The 19,203-nt window shown below is 44.0% G+C and overlaps 1 protein-coding gene across 3 annotated transcripts in view; it reads left to right on the top strand.

The window, feature by feature from the left end:
* The window catches only part of Dlg5 (Discs large 5), a 172,575-nt gene that overhangs the window by 15,039 nt on the left and 138,333 nt on the right, over positions 1–19,203 (top strand). For all 3 annotated transcript variants that reach the window (XM_065439425.1, XM_065439424.1, XM_065439426.1), the window contains 5 exons: positions 873–1,031; positions 4,980–5,285; positions 9,327–9,569; positions 16,704–16,947; positions 17,737–17,953. In XM_065439425.1, the coding sequence (XP_065295497.1) occupies positions 873–1,031; positions 4,980–5,285; positions 9,327–9,569; positions 16,704–16,947; positions 17,737–17,953 (1,169 nt within the window). The remainder of the gene's footprint in view (positions 1–872; positions 1,032–4,979; positions 5,286–9,326; positions 9,570–16,703; positions 16,948–17,736; positions 17,954–19,203) is intronic.

Here is a 19,203-nt window from a genome sequence, read left to right as displayed (position 1 = left end):
GCCCATTGCAGTTTAAAAAAAATTGTGGCAAACGTTTCAGTCACTATATCTTTTGCACGCTTGGAAAATTGTTGCGGCTGTTTCAGAAACAAATAGATATCTAGAATACATGTATGCAGAACTCTGGAAAGCAATGTTCTAGAATAACACACTGTAGTCTTCTTGTCTTTTATTGCTTGCCCTTGGCACTCCAGCTGACAGTGGTGAGGCTGTTTGTTATGGTGTCATTAGGATGTTATATTGTAGACAGCAGATTGAAATCAGCAGCATCAGTTTGTGTTGATAGAGATTAGTCTACATTTCCTTTTTTTTTTTGAAGCAGTTGCATCATTAATTTTTGAAAACTGAATGCACCCATATTGGTCCTACTAACTGGTGCAGTGCTCCTAATGCAGTTGCAGTCTACTAACCCTAGAAAAAATATAAATTGACGCTACCCGCTAGAAATAGGTACATTAAAATTTCCTCTCACATGCCACTAATTTCATACTAAAACTTGCAATGTCTGTGCACCTTCTCTGGGTAAGAAGTTTTTCAGTGGGCCAGTTAGGATATACTATACCAGTAAATACTTGGGTTTTTTCTATTTTTTTGGAATATAATGCACTGTTTAAAGCTTGGTTTTGTTTGGAAGAAGATACATGGAAGTAACCGTTAATAAATAAATTACATACTCGTACAGCCTCATGTTTTTTTATGGTTATTAGGATGTGAACATTTTATGAAGTCATTTATGTGCTAGTCGCAAGTGCTTGACTGCATTCCTTCTCAATCTTTGCTAAAGTTTCTCACCCACAGTGCACTTTTTGAATTGAAACGGTTGTCTTTTGCACCTTGTTGTAACACATGCTTTTCCTTAATGACTTGCTCAGAGTAAAGCTGAGGACCACTGGCAAGAAATACTAATGATGAAAAAGGAGAACGGGGACCTGCTCGCTGAAAAGCGGCTTCTGGAGCAGGAGGTAAAGCGCCTTCAGAGGATAGTTGATGAAAAGCAAAAGGAACTGAGCGAGCTTCATCATCAAAAACAAGTGAGTCTCTCGGCAGAGTGTCCTTTGCTGCAACCATACGGCTGTGCTGTGCCAGAAATCTCGGTCACTCTTAACTGTGGTTAATAAAGGCCAACTGCACGAAATTTCTATTGGGTTAAATTGCCAATAAATGCTTAGCCTATACTATCCATGTAATTTTGGCAAATCCGTTGGGCTGGTAATTGTCTAATTTTCTTCCAAGCAGCCTTTAAATAGCGCCTAAGCAGACGACGTTTGCATCTTGTGGTGAGTGGTAGTGATGTTTTGGAACCTTATATGACAGGACTGCTGATCTCCTGAGTTGTGCCCAGGCGCGTCGCTCGTTCAACATATGCAAGTTGATGGGTCTCTCTCGGTGTGCTTTCTCACTGCACTGTGCACGTCATTTGAGCAGCTGCAAGAATGCATACATGTTGTTTGGTCGTTGGGTGCTCGAACACGTACTTGACTACGTACTTGAACACGAGTAATGGTTGTGCAGCACACAGTGCTGCGTAGAGGAAGACCAAACAAATCTTTCCCGCAAAATTTAGCTTGTGCAGCTTCATCATGGGCCATTTACATGCATTGTGTGCATTGGCTGGTTTGCGCCACAACAGGCAAGTGAGATACGGACCAGCCAGAGTGCACAAAGCATGTAAACTGCACTTGACGAAGCTGTACAAGCTATATTTCACGAGCAATCATTTACGAACGCAAGATCTGCTTGCCAAACCCTTTCTTGGTATGACTATAAGTACTATAAGCTTCGATGGCACACCAAAAGCAAAGGTGAGTTGTATTCAGGGACGATATTCTTGAGACATTTCTTGCATCTCTACATCGGATATGTTGAAGTAGATGAATGAAAGCCTTCCTGACACAGTGCCAGAAACACTGTCTGCAGGAACCGCACGCTGCATTTGTCACGAAGTGGAACGCAACGTAGTGACCATGGTGTAGATGCAGCGGCAAGCCACGCAGGAATGTGATACTGCCAGAGTGACATGGGGGAAACTTTGCCACCACTGGAGTCCAGCTGGGCCTCGTCTACTTCTCATCCTTTGCTACAGATGGGTGTAGTTGTCTGATCGGTTGACAAGCCCTGGCATTTTCAGCAGGCCAGGAAGCAGCTGGTTTAGTCAGATACGTCATGCCGGAGACGCTAAGATCGCTGAAATGTTACTCTGCATGTAAACGTGACCTGCAGCAGCACGGTGATCAGTTGCTGGAGCAGCGCAAGCGCACAAGTGCGTGGCGAGTGAGCACTTTGTTGTTTTTCTAAGGTTCCAACTCAAAACGCTCGCTTCAGTGAACCTGAACTGTATATAGCCCAGCATGCTGCTAGTCAGCCAAGCTAGCATACGATGCACTCTGCTCCAGCGGCTCTGGTGTGAGATAGGACATGTTTCATTGTCGTACCAACCTTGCTAGACTGTAAAGCATTCAATTCACAGCGTAGTGTAACTGTGCTATGCGTAAATCGCCTCTGCGTTATATCGGACTATATTTAAACCCGTGTGCTTAGATTTAGGTGCACGTTAAAGAACCCCAGGTGGTCAAAATTTCCGGAGTCCTCCACTATGGCGTGCCTCATAATCAGAAAGTGGTTTTGGCACGTAAAACCCCAAATATTATTATTATTATTATTTGCGCCTTTACTATAAACCTTTATACTATATATATTTGCGCCTTATACTATATCGGACTATATTTGCGCCGGACTATATTTGCACCCCGATGCGTTCTTCTTCTCCGAATGGTGACAGAACACTTCGAGATTCTGCTAGTTCAATATAGACGACCAGATACAGAAAAAATGGCTTGACTTGGAGAATACTTTGCATTAAATACTTTGCAGGCATGCAACGCCATTAGCACAGCGCACAAAGCAGCTAGCAGAGTATGTTAACTCTGTGGCTAGCAGACGTGTGGCACCTGTTCGCTGATACACAGGAACGGTATACAAATATACAAGTACTGTACGAAAGGATACAACCTGGGTGCTGGTTCTCTATAGTCTAAATAGTATGTGACTTCCGGGGAGTGATAAGGCGTCATTTTTTTTCTAAGTTTCAGTATGAAAAACATTTTTTATTTTTGTGAGCATTTTGTCAAGCACCCACTTGCATTTCAAGCGTAAAATTTTCCACAGAAGCTACTGTATGCCTAAATTATCTGAAATGGACCTTTTTATAGGGTACAGAATTTCATTGTAGTTGGCCTTTGAGTGATGAATGTTCTGACTAACTGTTCAGAGATGGGAGTCATAAGTTTGAATGTGCTTGTTTGGATTAGTTTGTACCCTAAGGAAACCTGAGATCAACTGGCAACTGGCCAACTGTAATGAAATTTCACTTTTGCTAAGTTAATGTAAATTAGTAGTATATACTATTGAAGCAATCTTTGCAAAGCTGCTAGGCTGTTAATTGTACTTCTAATTTTTATCAACAGCTTTTGAAGGGACAGTAAAGGCAAATACTAAGTCGGCGGGGGCTGTTCACATACCATTCGAGAAACATCACAATGCTTGTTTTGTGCCAGGAAAAGACAGTTTACGAGAAAATTGCATGTCAAGGGTCCGAATGCCTTTTTCGAAATTCAAATCTCCCGCCATCCAACCAGGGGACTGGTGACGTTGCGTATGCCATCACCACCCTTTGCCGCCATTGGTGAGTAAAACAGCGCCCAACAGACGGCGGTACCGAGCCTAGAGAGAGTGGTGGATTCACCACTGCAGCTGCTTTTTGGTCAAGTGGCGTAGACCGTTCCGGCATCCCGCGACATCACATGGAAGTTGAATTCTCTGCTACTTGCAGTTTGTGCGAGTTTTGCGAGCCAGCAAAACCAGCGCACCACTGTGCAATAATGAAACTACTGAAATGCGAAAGCGTGGGCGGTGCAGGGTCGAGCGAAAACGAAATGTTTCGACTGCCCACGTCGTTGTCAACGGTAATTTCAATGAGTTCTTTTTTCTAAAAATGAAATAGCACTGGACAAGTAGCATTTTATTTCATCTTATAATACACTACAAGGATGTTTTTTGCAACGGGTAGTTGAGTACTAGTGACAGAATTTAAATGAGGAGTGCTTTTGTCATCGTGCAAGTGCTTGAATGTCCCGGGGGAGTCTCTAATCATGTCCTGCATTTACCCCAATTTCTCAATTAGTAAGGCTCTGTTCGCAAGAATATTGACGCCTTAGAGATTCTCAAGCACTAATCTATCGCTTTCGCTCGACTTAGTATTTGCCTTTAGTGTCCCTTTAAATAGCACCCAAGCAGATAATATGTGCACCTGGTGGTTAGCAGATATGACACAAGTTGCAGACCATGGTATTATTATTATTATTATTATTATTATTATTATTATTATTATTATTATTATTATTGTTGTTGTTGTTGTTGTTGTTGTTGTTGTTGTTGTTGTTGTTGTTGTTTTATGTGCAGTACTAATGCTACAGGACAAGTTTCAGCCCATTGCAGTTAAAGAAAATTGTGGCAAATATTTCCGTCACTATATCTTTTGTACACTTAGGAAATTCTTGCAGCTGTTGCAGAAGCAAATAGATATCTAGAATGAATGAATGCAGAGCTCTGGAAAGCAATGTTCTAGAATAACACACTGTAGGCTTTTTGCCTTTTATTGCTTGCACTAATGTATTTTTTTTCTCCTCCTGATGTTATCAAACCGTAGAACACATGTAAATGCTTCTGTTAAAAAAAAAAAAACACATAGACATTAATTCTAAATATTCTCTTAGAATCTGCTTCTATGAATGTGACTGCTACTAGTACCACTGTTTGTGGGTCCTTTGTTTCTTTTGTGATTTCCTTCTTGTAATGGACAGTGAAGGGCAGGTGGTTGTATGAATAAATTAGTGAACTATAGAAACCAAAAGGAGCTGCTGTATTTTTGTCTGTTTTTCTAGCCTTGTTCCTTAGTGAAACTGTGTGCTGCTGCCTTGCAGGAAGGCATGATGGAGACTGGCGGTGAGGCTGCCTACCGGCAAAAGTGCAAAGCCCTGAAGGAGGAGTATGACACTTTGCACAAGAGGTATGCGGACTTGACAGCGGCTCACAGTGCACACATGGCACGCCTGGAGCTTTGCCAAGAGGAGCTACAGCGACTCAAACAGGGGGCCGAGGAGGCCCTAGCTGAACGCAATGCTGCTCTGCGTGACCGTACGGGCCTGCAGCAGCAGTGCACAGCTGCCATTCGCCAGTGGGACAGTGCACTGCGTGAGCGCAATGAGGCCCGTGACCAACTTGCCAAGGTGCGCACAAGCTGCAGGTGTATGACTTCTGCCCTAAAAATTTGCGCAGTAGGTGAAAAAAAAAATAATTTCACAACCTTTCGGATGCATCAGTGAGGTCACCTTCAAAATACGCCCCATTAACCCTTTCGCTGTCGGACCTTTCTGGCCGTGGCGCACCCCCAGTGTCGGCTTGGTTTCAGGGAACGAGCATAACCGGGAATGAACATAGCAATTTATTTTTGATTAAGATTGCTATACAAACAACATAGTCCATGGAATATGCACATATCAGTGTTCTGCAGCTCTTAGTAAACATCATAATCATCATCATCATCATCTGCCTGACTGTAAATGAAATAAATGAGGGTAACATGAAAAAAAGAACACTGCTTAATACTTCTTGAGAGTGTGGTAGATCTTGAAGCATGGGTCCAGACACAAGCCTTTGTTGCACTCAGCGCATATCACACGGGTATCTTTCCTTTTATTTTGCCCTTGAACAGTGTTCGCACACACGTGACACCTCCGTTGGGTGCGGCTCCCTTTAGCTTCGCTCGGAGGAACCATCTGGGGACAGTGTCGTGCCGTGAGCCTCGTCGGGTCATCACCGCTCCGTTTTCCACCTCTCCTCCTAGCAGTGTGGAACTCTCGTATCAGTTGGTACTCGACATTCAAGCGAAATTTGCGCAATGTTTTGCGTCCACCATTTTCACGCCACAAAATGAAGGCATTTAGAAGGCACATGCCCATAATATTAAAAAAGAAAAAACTTTTTGTACCACTTGAGGTCCTTCCTAATGCTTTCAGCGAAACTCATCATCATGTCCGTCTTGTTCACTAATCCCATCTTCATATTGTATTCGAGAACACATGCAGGCTTTCGCTTGTTCTCGCCTGTTACCCTATCCACCTTCCGTGTGTCTTCCAGACGTGCATTATGCATCGACGTTAGGGCATGTACATCTCTCTTATCATGCCATTTGAGTGCAAGAAGCGTCTTGGTATGATATGACTCCACTTCCTCTTTTTTCATCTTTTTTGAGAAATTTGGAAGCCCCTCCCTGTTGGTCTGAACATTTCCACATGTGTTGGTTTTTTTATCTTGAAGGCAGTTGAACAGTGCTGGACTACTGTACCAATTATCTACAAATAGCGAATGTCCTTTTCTGAGGTAGTCTTCAAGTAGCTCTGGAATGACGGAGCCAGAAAATCCCAAATCCTTGACCATGGTCATGTTTGTCGTCGCTCCAGTGTACACAAAAAATTTCAGAATGTAGCCAGTTTTGACATTGCAAAGAACAAATAACTTGACACCAAAGCGGTGCCTCTTCGAAGGACTGTATTGCCGAAATGACAGCCGCCCTTTCCATGGCATCATAGACTCGTCTATGCACAGGTCTTGGTGTGGAATTAGTAGGCTGCTCAGCTTGCTCTGAATTGTTTCCATAAATGGCCGCACTGTTCTCAGCCGATCTGCGTTATCTGTGGAGTCGCTCAGATAGAGAAGCCGCAGGAGGAGCAGGAAGCGGTTCAACGAAAAAATGGTTGCAAAAAATGGTGGCGTGCAACGTAGGGTTCGTGCTCCAGTAGTCCTGCAAGGCATTCTTTCTTATCAGGCCCATCAGCACAACGACTGCAAGGAAACAGTGCATTTCTGCTACATCTGTCTCCACCCAAGCTCTCAGCCGCGACGTGTGCGCAATGCCTTGTGCGCTTGTCTTCATTCGCGCGAACTGATTCATTTCACTCACGATGTGTGAAATGATTGGCTCATCAAAAAACAGCTTGAAACAGTCACCTTCTTGCGCATCCGGTTGAAGAGTTGCGCCAGCGGATGGTCCTGAACGTGATGTGTCGAAAGGAAACAACGTCGGTGAGAAATCTCCTTTCTTCCACATAGCTTCCGTTTGCCACGCATGCTTCCGGGATGATGGTCCCGCCATTTCAACATCCGAATCTGATGATGCGGAACTCACCTCTTCCTCGGATGAGATGCTGTCCAAGTCCAAAACCGAGCTCGGCTCGTATTCTGAGTTGGAAGAGCCACCGCTCCAATGAGCAGGCGGTCCCGCGCGCTCAGCCATCCGAAACTAACCGCGTGCAGGGAGGATGCGCTTTCAGTCGCCCACACAACGGAGAGATACGGGACGTTGTGAGATCAAGAAAATAGAGTGAGATGGAAAAAGGTTAAAACAAAGTTTGAGGGGCTTTACGTTTACTGCAGCAAGCCAGAAGCGAGGGTGCGGCTAGAGAGCGAAAGCAGCAATCGAGTCATGTGTTGGTCTCTTTTTGGAGAGGCAATGGCGCGTGCCCTTGAACTTGACGTGCCGTAGCAGACGCACCAACCGAAGAAAAATAAAAACCTTCAAACCAGCGGAGATGGCAGAACAATCCTTGAACCCATAACCACACGCGCGACGCATGATCCAGCGAATGTGGAGCGACCGTGCCACTAAGCAAGGAGAGAGGGGGAGTGGCAGTTGCACCGTATTCTTCAATACATGTACCAACACAGTGCTGGGTGAAAATATGAACTTGTAGAAAGATTCAACAGATGGCGTGGCCAGTCCAGGAGCACCAGCTTTGCGCTCAGGCGCGAAATTTTGAACGCATGATAAAGAACATACCGGTACGTCAGTGACACTGAGGGGGGGAAGCGCGATGACATACCGGTACGTCCGTGACAGCGAAAGGATTAAACAATATACACTGGTTCTACCTCTTTTATTGCTGGAAGCACTCTTGGAAGTCCTCTCCTGCTTTAGCAGCATTTTCATTTCCTTAAGTATTGCAACATCCACGATTGCAGATGGCGCAGCGACATTATCATTGTGCAGAATCCAGTGCTCTTCTTTAGACAAATGTGGTCGCATGTGGTGCACATGATCTCCCAAGCTTTTCAGGACCTCCATGTAGTAAGCTGCATTGGCAGTTTTACCTTGAAGTACATAGTCGTGGTGCGCAATTCCATGTGGTCAAAAGGTGCAATCAACATGAATTTGGTTTTTGCTTTGTTCTTCCACACATTTCTTTTGGCCTTGTCTCATCTTTGTATTTCCACTCCTTGCTCTTTGATTTTAGCTTGATGTCATATTCTTAAATCCCAGTTTTATTGCCGGTGACGACCGCTTTCAAGAATTCATCACTGCCTGAAGTTTTTCAATCAATGAAGCATTCTTTTCATTGCTACTTTTGTTCAGGAGTGAACAGTTTCGACGCCATCTTGGTGCAGACATTTTTCATTTCCAAATTTTCAGTAAAAATCTGCTGAGTGGACGAGTTTTGCTGATATCATTCTAACAGTCATTTGGCAGTCATTGAGCATAACATAATGCACACGATCGATGTTTTCATCTTCGCACGAGGTGGAGGGATGTCCTGACCATGCGACATCCTTGGGGTCTTCACGGCCTTTGTGATTATGCCGGACCCACTCGAATACAGTTATTTTCTTTAGGTAATCCTTTTCATAGGCCTTTTACTTTCATTAATTTCTGCACCATTCTTGCTCAATTTCACAAGAAATTTGATATGGATTCTTTGTTCTGTCTGTTCATCGATCTCCATTTTGGCAGGTACGAAAAATGGTTTGCACATAAAGTGCACGTGTAAAATTCTGCCTTGTGATACAGCAATCCGGCTCATACTTTTAAGTAGCGGGGTCTTTTTGAGTGAACAGAGCAAGAGAGCAGTGCCTCTACACCCTCTCCCACTTATTCGCAGGCTCACTACATGAACTTTTGGGACAGACCATGAGCATTGTATAAGTTGGAGTACCATTTGTACGTAAGGGAAAATGGTGTAGCTTAGGAAGTTTATCGAGGATCTCTTTTGGATCACTGTAATAAATATCTAATAAATGCTCAAGAGTAAAACTAAAATTTTGCCAACTGTAGGCAGTGCTAAACCTTAGAATATGAGGAATCCTGTGCATGCTTGGGGCCAGTTCAGCATTCCAGCAGTACTACAAGCGATCAGAACAAGCTTATTGAATACCACTTGTAGCTAGCCTCAGACTTGGTTACTAGCTTTGTACTCTTTTGCTTTTGGTATCTTCAGGTGCAGCAGCAAAGGGATGAAGCCATGAAGGAGATTAACCAAGCCATGGCTGTGCGCATCAAAGCCTCCAAGGACCTGTCTCGCTTAACTGAAGAGCGTAATGCAGCTGTCCAGGAGTACACCCTGATCATGTCAGAACGTGATTCTGTTCACAAAGAGATTGAAAGGTTGCAGGAGGAACTGCAGGAAGCACAGAGCAAAGCACGACAAGCTGAATCTGCCCACAAAGCATCTCTTGATGAGGTAAGTAAATTCAGGTTTATCCTGCTAAGCATGAACATTTGGGTTAGGACAGTATGACTTTCCTGATATGTTGCTTAACTATAGTCATTTCAGACACGCAGGCAGAAAGCAAACAGTGTGGTCACAGGTTGTTAATAGGGATTACGGGTTAAAATGCCATATTTGTATTAATACGGCACTAGTTTTCTTCTTCCTCCTTGTCAGCTTGTGTTGTATTGGGGACTGTGCTGTGAATACAGCAGAACCTCGTTCATATGATCTCGTTTTGTACAATTTCCCGGCGCCAGCTTAAGCAGTTGAGAACATAAGAAAGGTCCCAGTAGAGTTGTGCTTCTTTTTTTTTTTACTGGTTCATGCACTCGCAGAAGGTGTGATCTTTTGGCACCAATGTTCAGTGCATCATCAAACTGCATTCATATACAGTAATCCCTCATTATAATGAAGTCAGCGGGACGGCCAAAGAATTTGTTATAAGTGGTAATTCGATATAAGCGATAGAAAAGCTAAAGCAGTCAAGCTTTAATTGTACCACAACTGCGAGGAAGTCAAAGTACAATGTATTCATAGAAGCAAAAATTTATTGAGGTACAAAAAAGGCAGTGAGCTTTGGCTCTTCAAAGTTCTTACCAGGCGCGAGCAACCCCTGCACTAATTTGACCAAGCATTGCACGAGGCCGTGGTCGCTGCCCGTGCATTCAACCTTATTTTGCAGCAGGCATAGGTACTCCCTCGTCTGCACCATGGTTGACACTTCACATGGCTCTTCGTCCTCGTCGAGGCCACCAACAGTGTCAATTAGTACCTCCTCATTCGTCGCTGGGGCAACCACACGAGCAGTAGCATCAGCCAACGCGAATGTCTCGACGTGGCCTTCTGCCTCTTGGCCAGCAATTTTATGAACAGCCTCGTACAGATAGCTGCAAGTCCGGTCATTGTCAGGCTGGTCATCGTCAGGGTCGCTGACAACAGCACAAAAAAAGCCGGCGTGCACAAAACAGTTGGTGACCTTTGAAGGTTCCAGTTCTTTCCCTGAAAAGTTAAGCAAATGGATTGCACCAAGCAAATCAGTGTTGTACCTCTTGCTGGCATCATACGCTGTGAGCATGCACTGCAAAAGAGCCTTGTGGTACAGCTTCCGGGAGGTCTCAATGATGCCCTGATCCATTAGTTGTAGTAGCGCAGTTGTGTTTGCAGGCAAAAATTCCACAGCGATCGCCTTGAGGTTGTCGATCTTCCCGTGGCTCGGACGATTGTCAATTATGAAAAGCACTTGTCGATTCTTTGCATTGAACCATCTATCCAGAAGGCGCACATGGTCATCAAAAATAGCAGCAGTCATCCATGCTCACTTGTTACTTCTATAGATGCATTCCTTGGGAATAGGTAGTTGCATTTCGGAAGTACCGCTACTTCTCTGCCTTCCCCAGTATCAACAAGGGAAGCTTGTCCTCACCTCTTGCATTGGCACCAAACGGCACCGTGACACACTCCTTGCTCCGTTTTCCTCTGGATGAGGATCTGCCAGTGGTAATGAACGCGCAATTCGGTAGCGTCTTGTAGAAAACTGCAGCCTCATCTAGGTTGTAGATGTCTTTGTCTTCATACTTTTCAAGTAGAGCTTGGAAACGATGTTGGTGCCATATGTCTGCAGTATCACGGTTCATGGCTGTGCCTTCGCCAACGATCGATTCAGAGGTCACGCCCGGTTGTTTCTTGAACCACTCAAGCCAGTCATTGCTGCACTTGAGATCTTTACGCTTCGTCTTTGAGCTTTGAGATCCTTGAGCTTTGGCTTTTGCAGTAAGTGCAGGTCCATGTCCGTGGAGATTTGCACTCCTGGTGTTCTTCAGCCACCGCAGAAGTGCACTTTCTACTTCGAGGTATTTCGAATCATGATTCCTCTTTCTTTTCGCCAAGAAGTTATTTTCAAAGCCATCCAGTACAGCTTCCTTGGTTTTCAATACAGTTGAAACAGTGGTATGCCAAATTCCTTCGTGATGTAAGTTTTCTGCCTGCCGCCTTTTTCCAATTCTTTTTTCAGCAGAACTTTCAGCTCCAAAGTCATACACTTTCGCCTAGAGTCTGATAGAGCCATTTATCACTGTAGACCACAAAAGCACACGCGAGGCAAGCCTAACAAAGCACTTGAAATAACACGCAATCACAAGAACACACAATAACTGCATTCGCTCACTTTGTGACTGAACGCGGCAGGCGACACAGAAGGCAGAAGCTTCAAAATGTCGTCAGGGCATCTCACTTTCCTTGTCAGTGCGCACTGGTGATGGCGATGGCTGCAATGACGGGCTTGGCATCGGCTTCACGTGTAGCGGAAAAAATGCGATCGGAGTTGGGGAGACCAAGAAGCAGGAACCGTGGTAGGGCACCCGTTGGTGGAAGATTGTGCTCAGGAGGGCAGGTCGGAAGAGGGCAGCTTTGAAGGAGCAGCAACGTTGAAATTGGCAGCGAGGAGGCGAGAAGTTGATAAGAAAGAGATTGAGAGGAGTGACTGGCATCCAAACGCCTTGCAGACTGGAGAGCGAATGAGGAGGGGAAGGCAGGGGGGGCTGCTTTTATAGGGGAGTTGAGGAGGTCATGGTAGACTATGAGAGTATCCCGCTGGAAAGCACCGCAAATGCGATGGCTCGAGTCTGAGGTTGTGTTTGTTGTGCTCAAAAAATGATTAGCCGTTCATTGTGGGTACGCAGCGCGATCGTGAAAACTTAACGGTTTTGCAGTAAGGGCTTTGCATGATCAGTGCGTAATATTTTCTCCAGGTGTGCAGCCGTGAAGTTTGCAAAAGAATTTTTTGGTGTACTGCTGTCGATGACACTGTGCTAATTCTACGGTTTGAGTGTCAGTGCTTGCACACCGTCGTGTCCGCGCAATTGACAAATGTCTAGGAACGAAATTCAATGACCCTACCATGCATTTAGACCATTTGTCTTAAGCCAGATGCCATTAATCAAGCATGACTGGCTCGAAAAAATCGCTAGGGAAACACCAGCTTGCATTGACCCGCCATGTTGACAGCCTGACTCACCGCTGGCAATGCTAGGATTTTTCATGTTTTCAGCAAGTTATCAGTCAATTTGCACCGTCAAAAGTGCACCGAAGCTAATGGTGGTGCTTTTTTGCAATGTAGGCCAATTATGGCAAGCAAGCAAATTTTTAGACTGATTTCCCCAAGGTCGTCTTCCCAATTTGTTAACGTAGCACCTCGCATCGGACATGTCACTTATAATCGGAGGGACACTTCATTGGTGTTTTTCGGCACGTTTCAGTGCCAGAAGTGCTCTTTAGAGCGGTGAAACTTTGCTCATTGAGTGCACCCAATGGAATGCTACGGCGCAAGTCTGCCCGCGGTCTTTTGGCTACTTTTCGGCATCCAAGAGGCCGCGGTTTTCTGGCATTGCAAAGCATCAGGAGAACTTAATTTTTGTGTGGATTCTATCACGGGGGACAGCGATGCGATTGCAACTGAGAATAACTGTTTGGGTGCACCGCACCATGGTGTTTGACAGCTCTCTAAGTGGGTCAAGCTCTTCATGCGCTTCGAGTAATGTGGCTTAAAATGCATGTGTTTGGGCCGGGACCGGAAGAAATTTCGAATAAAGCGATATTTTGAGTAAAGTGATTTCATTATAACGAGGGTTTACTGTATGTTTTCTGGTTGCTAAATCCCACGTAAACACAAGAAAGACGTGAGGCATGTGTGATTGAGAGCATAAGTTCTCACCTTTGTCACGTTAAAATGCAGGCATGCACTCGGTTTCTTATTCCGATGCCAGCAAATCTCCTCACAAGTCATCGCACATTGTATTCACCGGTATCGCTGCCAACCCTATTGTGATAAGCATCTTCACCTATCTGTGTCACAGCGTATATGGCGTATAAGGCAGTTGAAAGGCACACTGCACACTTTTAATGGGTGATAACCCAAATGCACCTTTGTTCTCTGCTGCAGGTAGCACAAAGTGAGCGTCACGTTTTGCTCTGGTGGCATCGCATTCCAGCGTTACCTACCAGCTTGCTTTTCTTTCGGTTTCCTGTCACCATCTTAGAACACCACGCAATAGGAAAACAACAAAGTACATTGTGGCCTGCTCGAGCCACACCAGGGGCGCTATAACGTAAAGCTATTCCTAACTTTTCTATTCCAATTCTGCAACCAGCCATCCGCGATAGGTCAAAAACTTTTTTGGACCACCTCTCTTCGCCTGTCTCTCACGTGACGTCACGAAAACCACGCTAGCTCCCCATCTGATATGACGTGTACACACTGATTATGCATGATTGGGAAGAACAAAAGAAAAATAGTTATTTATGATTCAACGCCTTTTCACCATTAGCCATCCGCTATTGGTCAAAAGTTTTCAGGCGACACCCACTTCACCTGCCTGTCACGCAACGTCACAAAACCGTGAAAACTCACCACGTCAAAGTGACGTGTAAGCGTTAAAGATGCAATAATATGCCGAACAAAACTGAATTTTCTTCTGAATAGTCGCAGGCTGCTCCGTTTGGAAAGGAATAAAAGATGGCTGCTGCCGATCGCTCACTCACTGGCTACTCGCACCTGTCGGCGAGCACGGGTTTATTCACATACAGTAAAGTTTTTAAAAGTTTTTATGTGGCTGTGTAACGTTTTCGAGCACTTTTGGTACATTTTCGCCCTCATTCTGGCAACTCTTCTTTGCTGAGGATCCGTTTCTTCACCTTCCGTTGCTAGCCACTGTGATTTTCGACCAGCCACCACAAGCTAAGTAAGGGAAAGCGGACCAATTGCAGACGCTGGCACCACCATTTTCATCTGGTTATTGATTTTCAGTGCACTGGCTCAGCCCCATCGAATCCCTCTCCACTTTGAGCGTGCTCCTCGCCTCTTGTCAGCCAATTAGATAGGACAAGCCGCTCAGTGTAGGCAATGTTATTCATTTTTAAAGCAAACAAAAGTGACCTATAAATGAGGAGAGCATTTGATTGAACTGTTCAGACAGCCCTGCGGGTTACCGCCTGATGCTAGCATCGGCGGTTTCGCAAATTTGACGTCAGGAGATTGGAATAAAAACATATTGAAATAGTTTTACGTTATAGGGCTCCAGCTCCACGCATGGCATCTCATCTCGTGCAGCAATGATTCTCGCCGAGTGGGCATGTAAAGACTTCCTGCCAAAATGTACTGCCCAATGAAGCTGCTGACCCTGACCGAATTCAAGGAGCGCTAGCGTAAGCCTGCTGAAGTAATGAAAATGGCAATGCCTGTCTCGGGCCGCTCGGGCCCCTTCAGCTTGGTGCTCTTTGCGTCTCTTGTTCCAACGATTTGATTAGAGCAATGCTTTGCATTGTGTAGATGTCTACTACAGTTGAGTCTGTCAAATTTTTAGTGATTTCAGATCAACGCTTTCCGGGTTAGTACGATTTTTGTTGCAATTTTTTTCCATAACCTATAAGCAAGGTTCTACTGTACATTGTGAGATTTCCCCTTTTCCAATTTTACACTTCAACCAGGTATCCAAGTTCAGTGGCAATGTGAACCTCTCAGGGGCAGCTGATGTGGGTTCACAAAGTGAGCTTAGCTATAGCGACGAAGAAATGCTAACGATGATGGGAATGAGTCCCTACTACGCAAAGATGGCAAATCTATAGCTTGTTAGTCCGACATCCTGGTCCACTACAGCAATACATGCATTTTGCAGTTTCACTGTGCAAGTAGAGCTGTTTCAACACATGCTGTTGGTGATTGGCTACCACAATGTGGTGTGTAGAGGAGTGGTTATTGTGCTATGATAACAGACACTATTCTATAAAGCAAGAAGTAGTGTGGTGAAGCCAGTGCACTCGGAGGGCTAAATAGTGTCATCACTGAGCAAAGAAGGAGTGTATGGCTTCTGGCAGAGGTATTACAGTGCTTCAGGCATGTTCCTGTCCTTTACATGCATTTCATGCAAGCTATGTAGAAAAACTACTCTAGTGCTCCATATTTTGTCTTTCTGGAGGACACACGCCTCTTCCAAGCATATCTCACTGCACTACATCCGGACCCTGAAGCCGCATACAGAGAATGACTTCCTGAAATCTGTGCGCAATCATTGTTGTGATTGCAATGTGTGGTGCTGCTCTATTTCCGTGTTGGGGGAGGAGAGAGTGTAGGGCTTGTCTGCTATAAGGAGATGGTGAACCTTTTCTGATGCCAGTTATTTCTCTCTGTTGAATATTTGGTTTTAGCACATTTCTTGTATGTTTGGCAGTAGTGAAAACATAAAGCAGTAGAACAGATTTTAATTTTTCAGGCAGTTTTATTGCATCCACAGATGTGGGTTCCACACCTCAACTCTCAAAAATAATCCATGTACAGAAACATAGTAAGCTATTTCATGTGATGTATACTTGAAAAACACTTACCCCCGTATTCAGAAATGCATCTTAACTTGAAGCTCATGCTTGACTTGATATAGATTACACCTGGTGCAAATGTGCCCAAGACGCTCATTGCGTTTCTTTTGATGCGTTCATGACAGGCGTCATTTCAATCAAGTCAAGCATGGGCTTCAAGTTAAGATGCATTTCTGAATATGGGGGTTAGTCACTTGGAAAATTTGCCTGATATACATAATTACGTATATACATATACAGAAAGAAGCCAGTACATTACCATATACTGGTGCTCACATAAATGCCCAGATAACTTTTTCTTTTTGCACACCTTTTACATATTAATCAACTTTGCATATTAGGTCCAATCAGAAATGTATTAAATGTATGCAACATATTTTAAAGGCCATTATTTTCATTGATTCAAACGTAACAGAGGTTCACAGGAAGATGGAAAATTGGAAGTTATCAACAGTTGTGCCAACATTTCGACTAGGGGACTTATCTTTTTCAGGGACGAAGAAAGTTGTCCCCTTGTTGAAACGTTGGCTTCAGAGACAACCCTTGTTTGACCACTATAAAATATTAAAAAAAAATAATTTAAGTGTTGAGGTGTTATCATGGCCCATGCAATTGTGCATGCACCACCTTTAAGGGCTTCATATTACAACTTTAGTGAATGTGGCATTCTTTATGTGATTTCAGTGTGCTGATTGCAAAGTTCCTGTTACTCAGTTGTGCTTAACTTTTTTATGCCAGATGGAAGGCCTAAAGCGAGAGATAGCTTCTGCCCTTCAAGATAGGGATCGTGCACTCAAAGAGCTGAGCGATCTACGGGAGAAGCAAGCAGAGTGCAACCAACAGTCAGGTCCAGAAGATGCCAGCCGGGCAGAGGTAGTACGCAAGGACTCATTGCCATCCTCCTTAGCAGATGCTGAGCAAACCAATCAAGAAATGGAAAATCTTCGCCGGAACATGGAACGTCTGCAAGTAGAGCTGGCTGGTGAGCATTTATAGAACTAATGCTACCCATTGATTTGCTTCATCTTTTAAAAAAATGTTTTAAAAAATGTGCAGCTATTACATAATAAGAGACTTAATTTCTTTTTTCTATTTTTTTAGAACTCAATGTTTCTGCACAAAAGTGAATGTATTTATTGTAAACTTTTATTGGCTGATGTTAACTGCACAAGCAAAGGCGCACTGATGCAAATGCACAGCACACCAATGTATTATGCCTCTGACTCAGTCACATGGCAGATTCCTTTCTTCCTTTAAAGAAAGTAGTGATTCTTAGCTCCCTGAGCTAGGAGTGGGTATTTTAGATGGGTAACATCTAAAAAGGCCTCCTTGAGAGCTTGTCTGGTTAGATGCGCAGCTATTGCAAGACTACAACTCTTGCATGTGTTTCTACAGTATTGAATGGCATTTTTTTTGTCTCATGGAAGCTGCTTAACCTTTTTCTTTCTTTTACTGAGTTTGCATCAAGTTTGAAACATTTTTAGGCTTGTGACAGTGACATAATTGTTTTTGAATGTTAAGATGGCAGCGGCATAAGCTTTGGCACGCATCAAGTGCTTGTAATGTGTAAAATTGATTAACAGTAGGCGAAAACAGGTTCTTCTAAAATTTCTACAAGGAGACTTGTCCGAACATTAGCTATAGACTGAGGTGCTTTCTTGTTCACCCACTGTCAATCAATTCAAATCATTGCCTTATTGTTCCCCCTTGTTTATAGTGTATAGAATTCATACAGATATTGCCTAATTTCGAAAATGTGTTTCTTGTGCAGAGGCACAGCAGGAGGCAGAAGTGTGCAAACGACGTCGAGATTGGGCTTTCAGTGAGCGAGACAAAATAGTCCTAGAGCGCGAGAGTATCCGCAGCCTGTGTGACAAGCTGCGGCGCGAGCGGGACAGGGCTGTTAGCGACTTAGCCGAAGCTCTCAGGGACTCGGATGACATCAAGCGACAGCGCAATGAAGCATCCAAGGAACTCAAGGAGCTCAAGTGAGCTGGGTCTTTTTTTATTTTGTTGAACACAGCCCCTTCTTGTGCTTTGCCATGTGTGTACTTTTCTAGCGCAGCTGTGGCTTTGCATGGCTGTCAACGCAGCTGAGCGCATACCAAGCCTGCGCGCCCTACTGTAGAGGTAGACTGCCACTTCTTGAAAGAACGGATGTGTCAAGATGGGGTGGCATCATGCGCACTGTCTGCCTGTGCATTTAGTACTGGAGGATGCGTAATCTCAAGTTTTGGAGACGCATTAAAGCAAACGAGAAACAGACAAAGCATTTGATCTCCGCTACCGGCGCTTTCATGATGGTGTTGTCCCACTGTGGGTGACAGTTATCATCAGGGTCCTTCAATACTTTTCATCTGGTCATGAAACTTCCGCGTAATGCTATGGGAAAGGTTCATATAGTGGCCGCAGTGGACGGACCATGGTGCTGACGCAAGTAGAAGGTGGCTTGGAACAGACGCTGAACGTACGGCAAAGGCATTCTTTGCGTACACTTGCTAATGCGCAAGAGTTGACTGCTGGTATTGGCGTGTGAATATTATCGACACAACGTAGAAATTGGCGCCCTGTTTCTGTACCGTGTTCAAATCAAATCAAATCAAATCAAATCAAAGTTTATTCATTACAAACAAAGAAACGGTTACATTTTTGTTTTACAGACGAGGGTCCCAAAGTCGAAGACTGTAACCGGGACCCTCGGTGGGTAATTATAAGAAAAAAAAAATTACATAGGTGGCAGGACAGAAATAAAACTTATACAATGTACACTAACAGAAACGAAGAACTGTAGTGCAACAACAGAAAAGTGATTACAATGTACAGTAATACTAACAAAAAATAAAAATAATATTGGCGTACAACAGAACCTTTAAATTATGTAAACAGAACGAAATAGAGAAAAATATGATCGGCAGGCCGAGATGAACATGAAGTAAAAATATAAGTTGTGCTAGAAATATACATATACAAAATTTTAACAGACACAAAAAACATGAGAATACATAAAAAGAAGCATTATGAACAAAACGACTAAAGGCAACAGCAAGCATGTGAACAGCAAAACATAAGAGAAATAGGGTAATAAATAATACATTTGGAACCTTAATTGCGTCACTGCGCCAAAAGGAACTCTTTAAGGGATTTTTTGAAGGCATAGAATGATGTGAGTGATTTTATGTTTGATGGTAAGTGATTCCATAAAGATATGCCAGCGAAAGATGATGTTAGTTTACCATAG

Source organism: Dermacentor albipictus, chromosome 1 (genome assembly GCF_038994185.2).
Source record: "Dermacentor albipictus isolate Rhodes 1998 colony chromosome 1, USDA_Dalb.pri_finalv2, whole genome shotgun sequence".
NCBI classification, from domain to species: Eukaryota; Metazoa; Arthropoda; class Arachnida; order Ixodida; family Ixodidae; genus Dermacentor; species Dermacentor albipictus.
The sequence above is the reverse complement of the archived record's forward strand: the minus strand, read 5'-3'. Positions and strand labels throughout refer to the sequence as shown.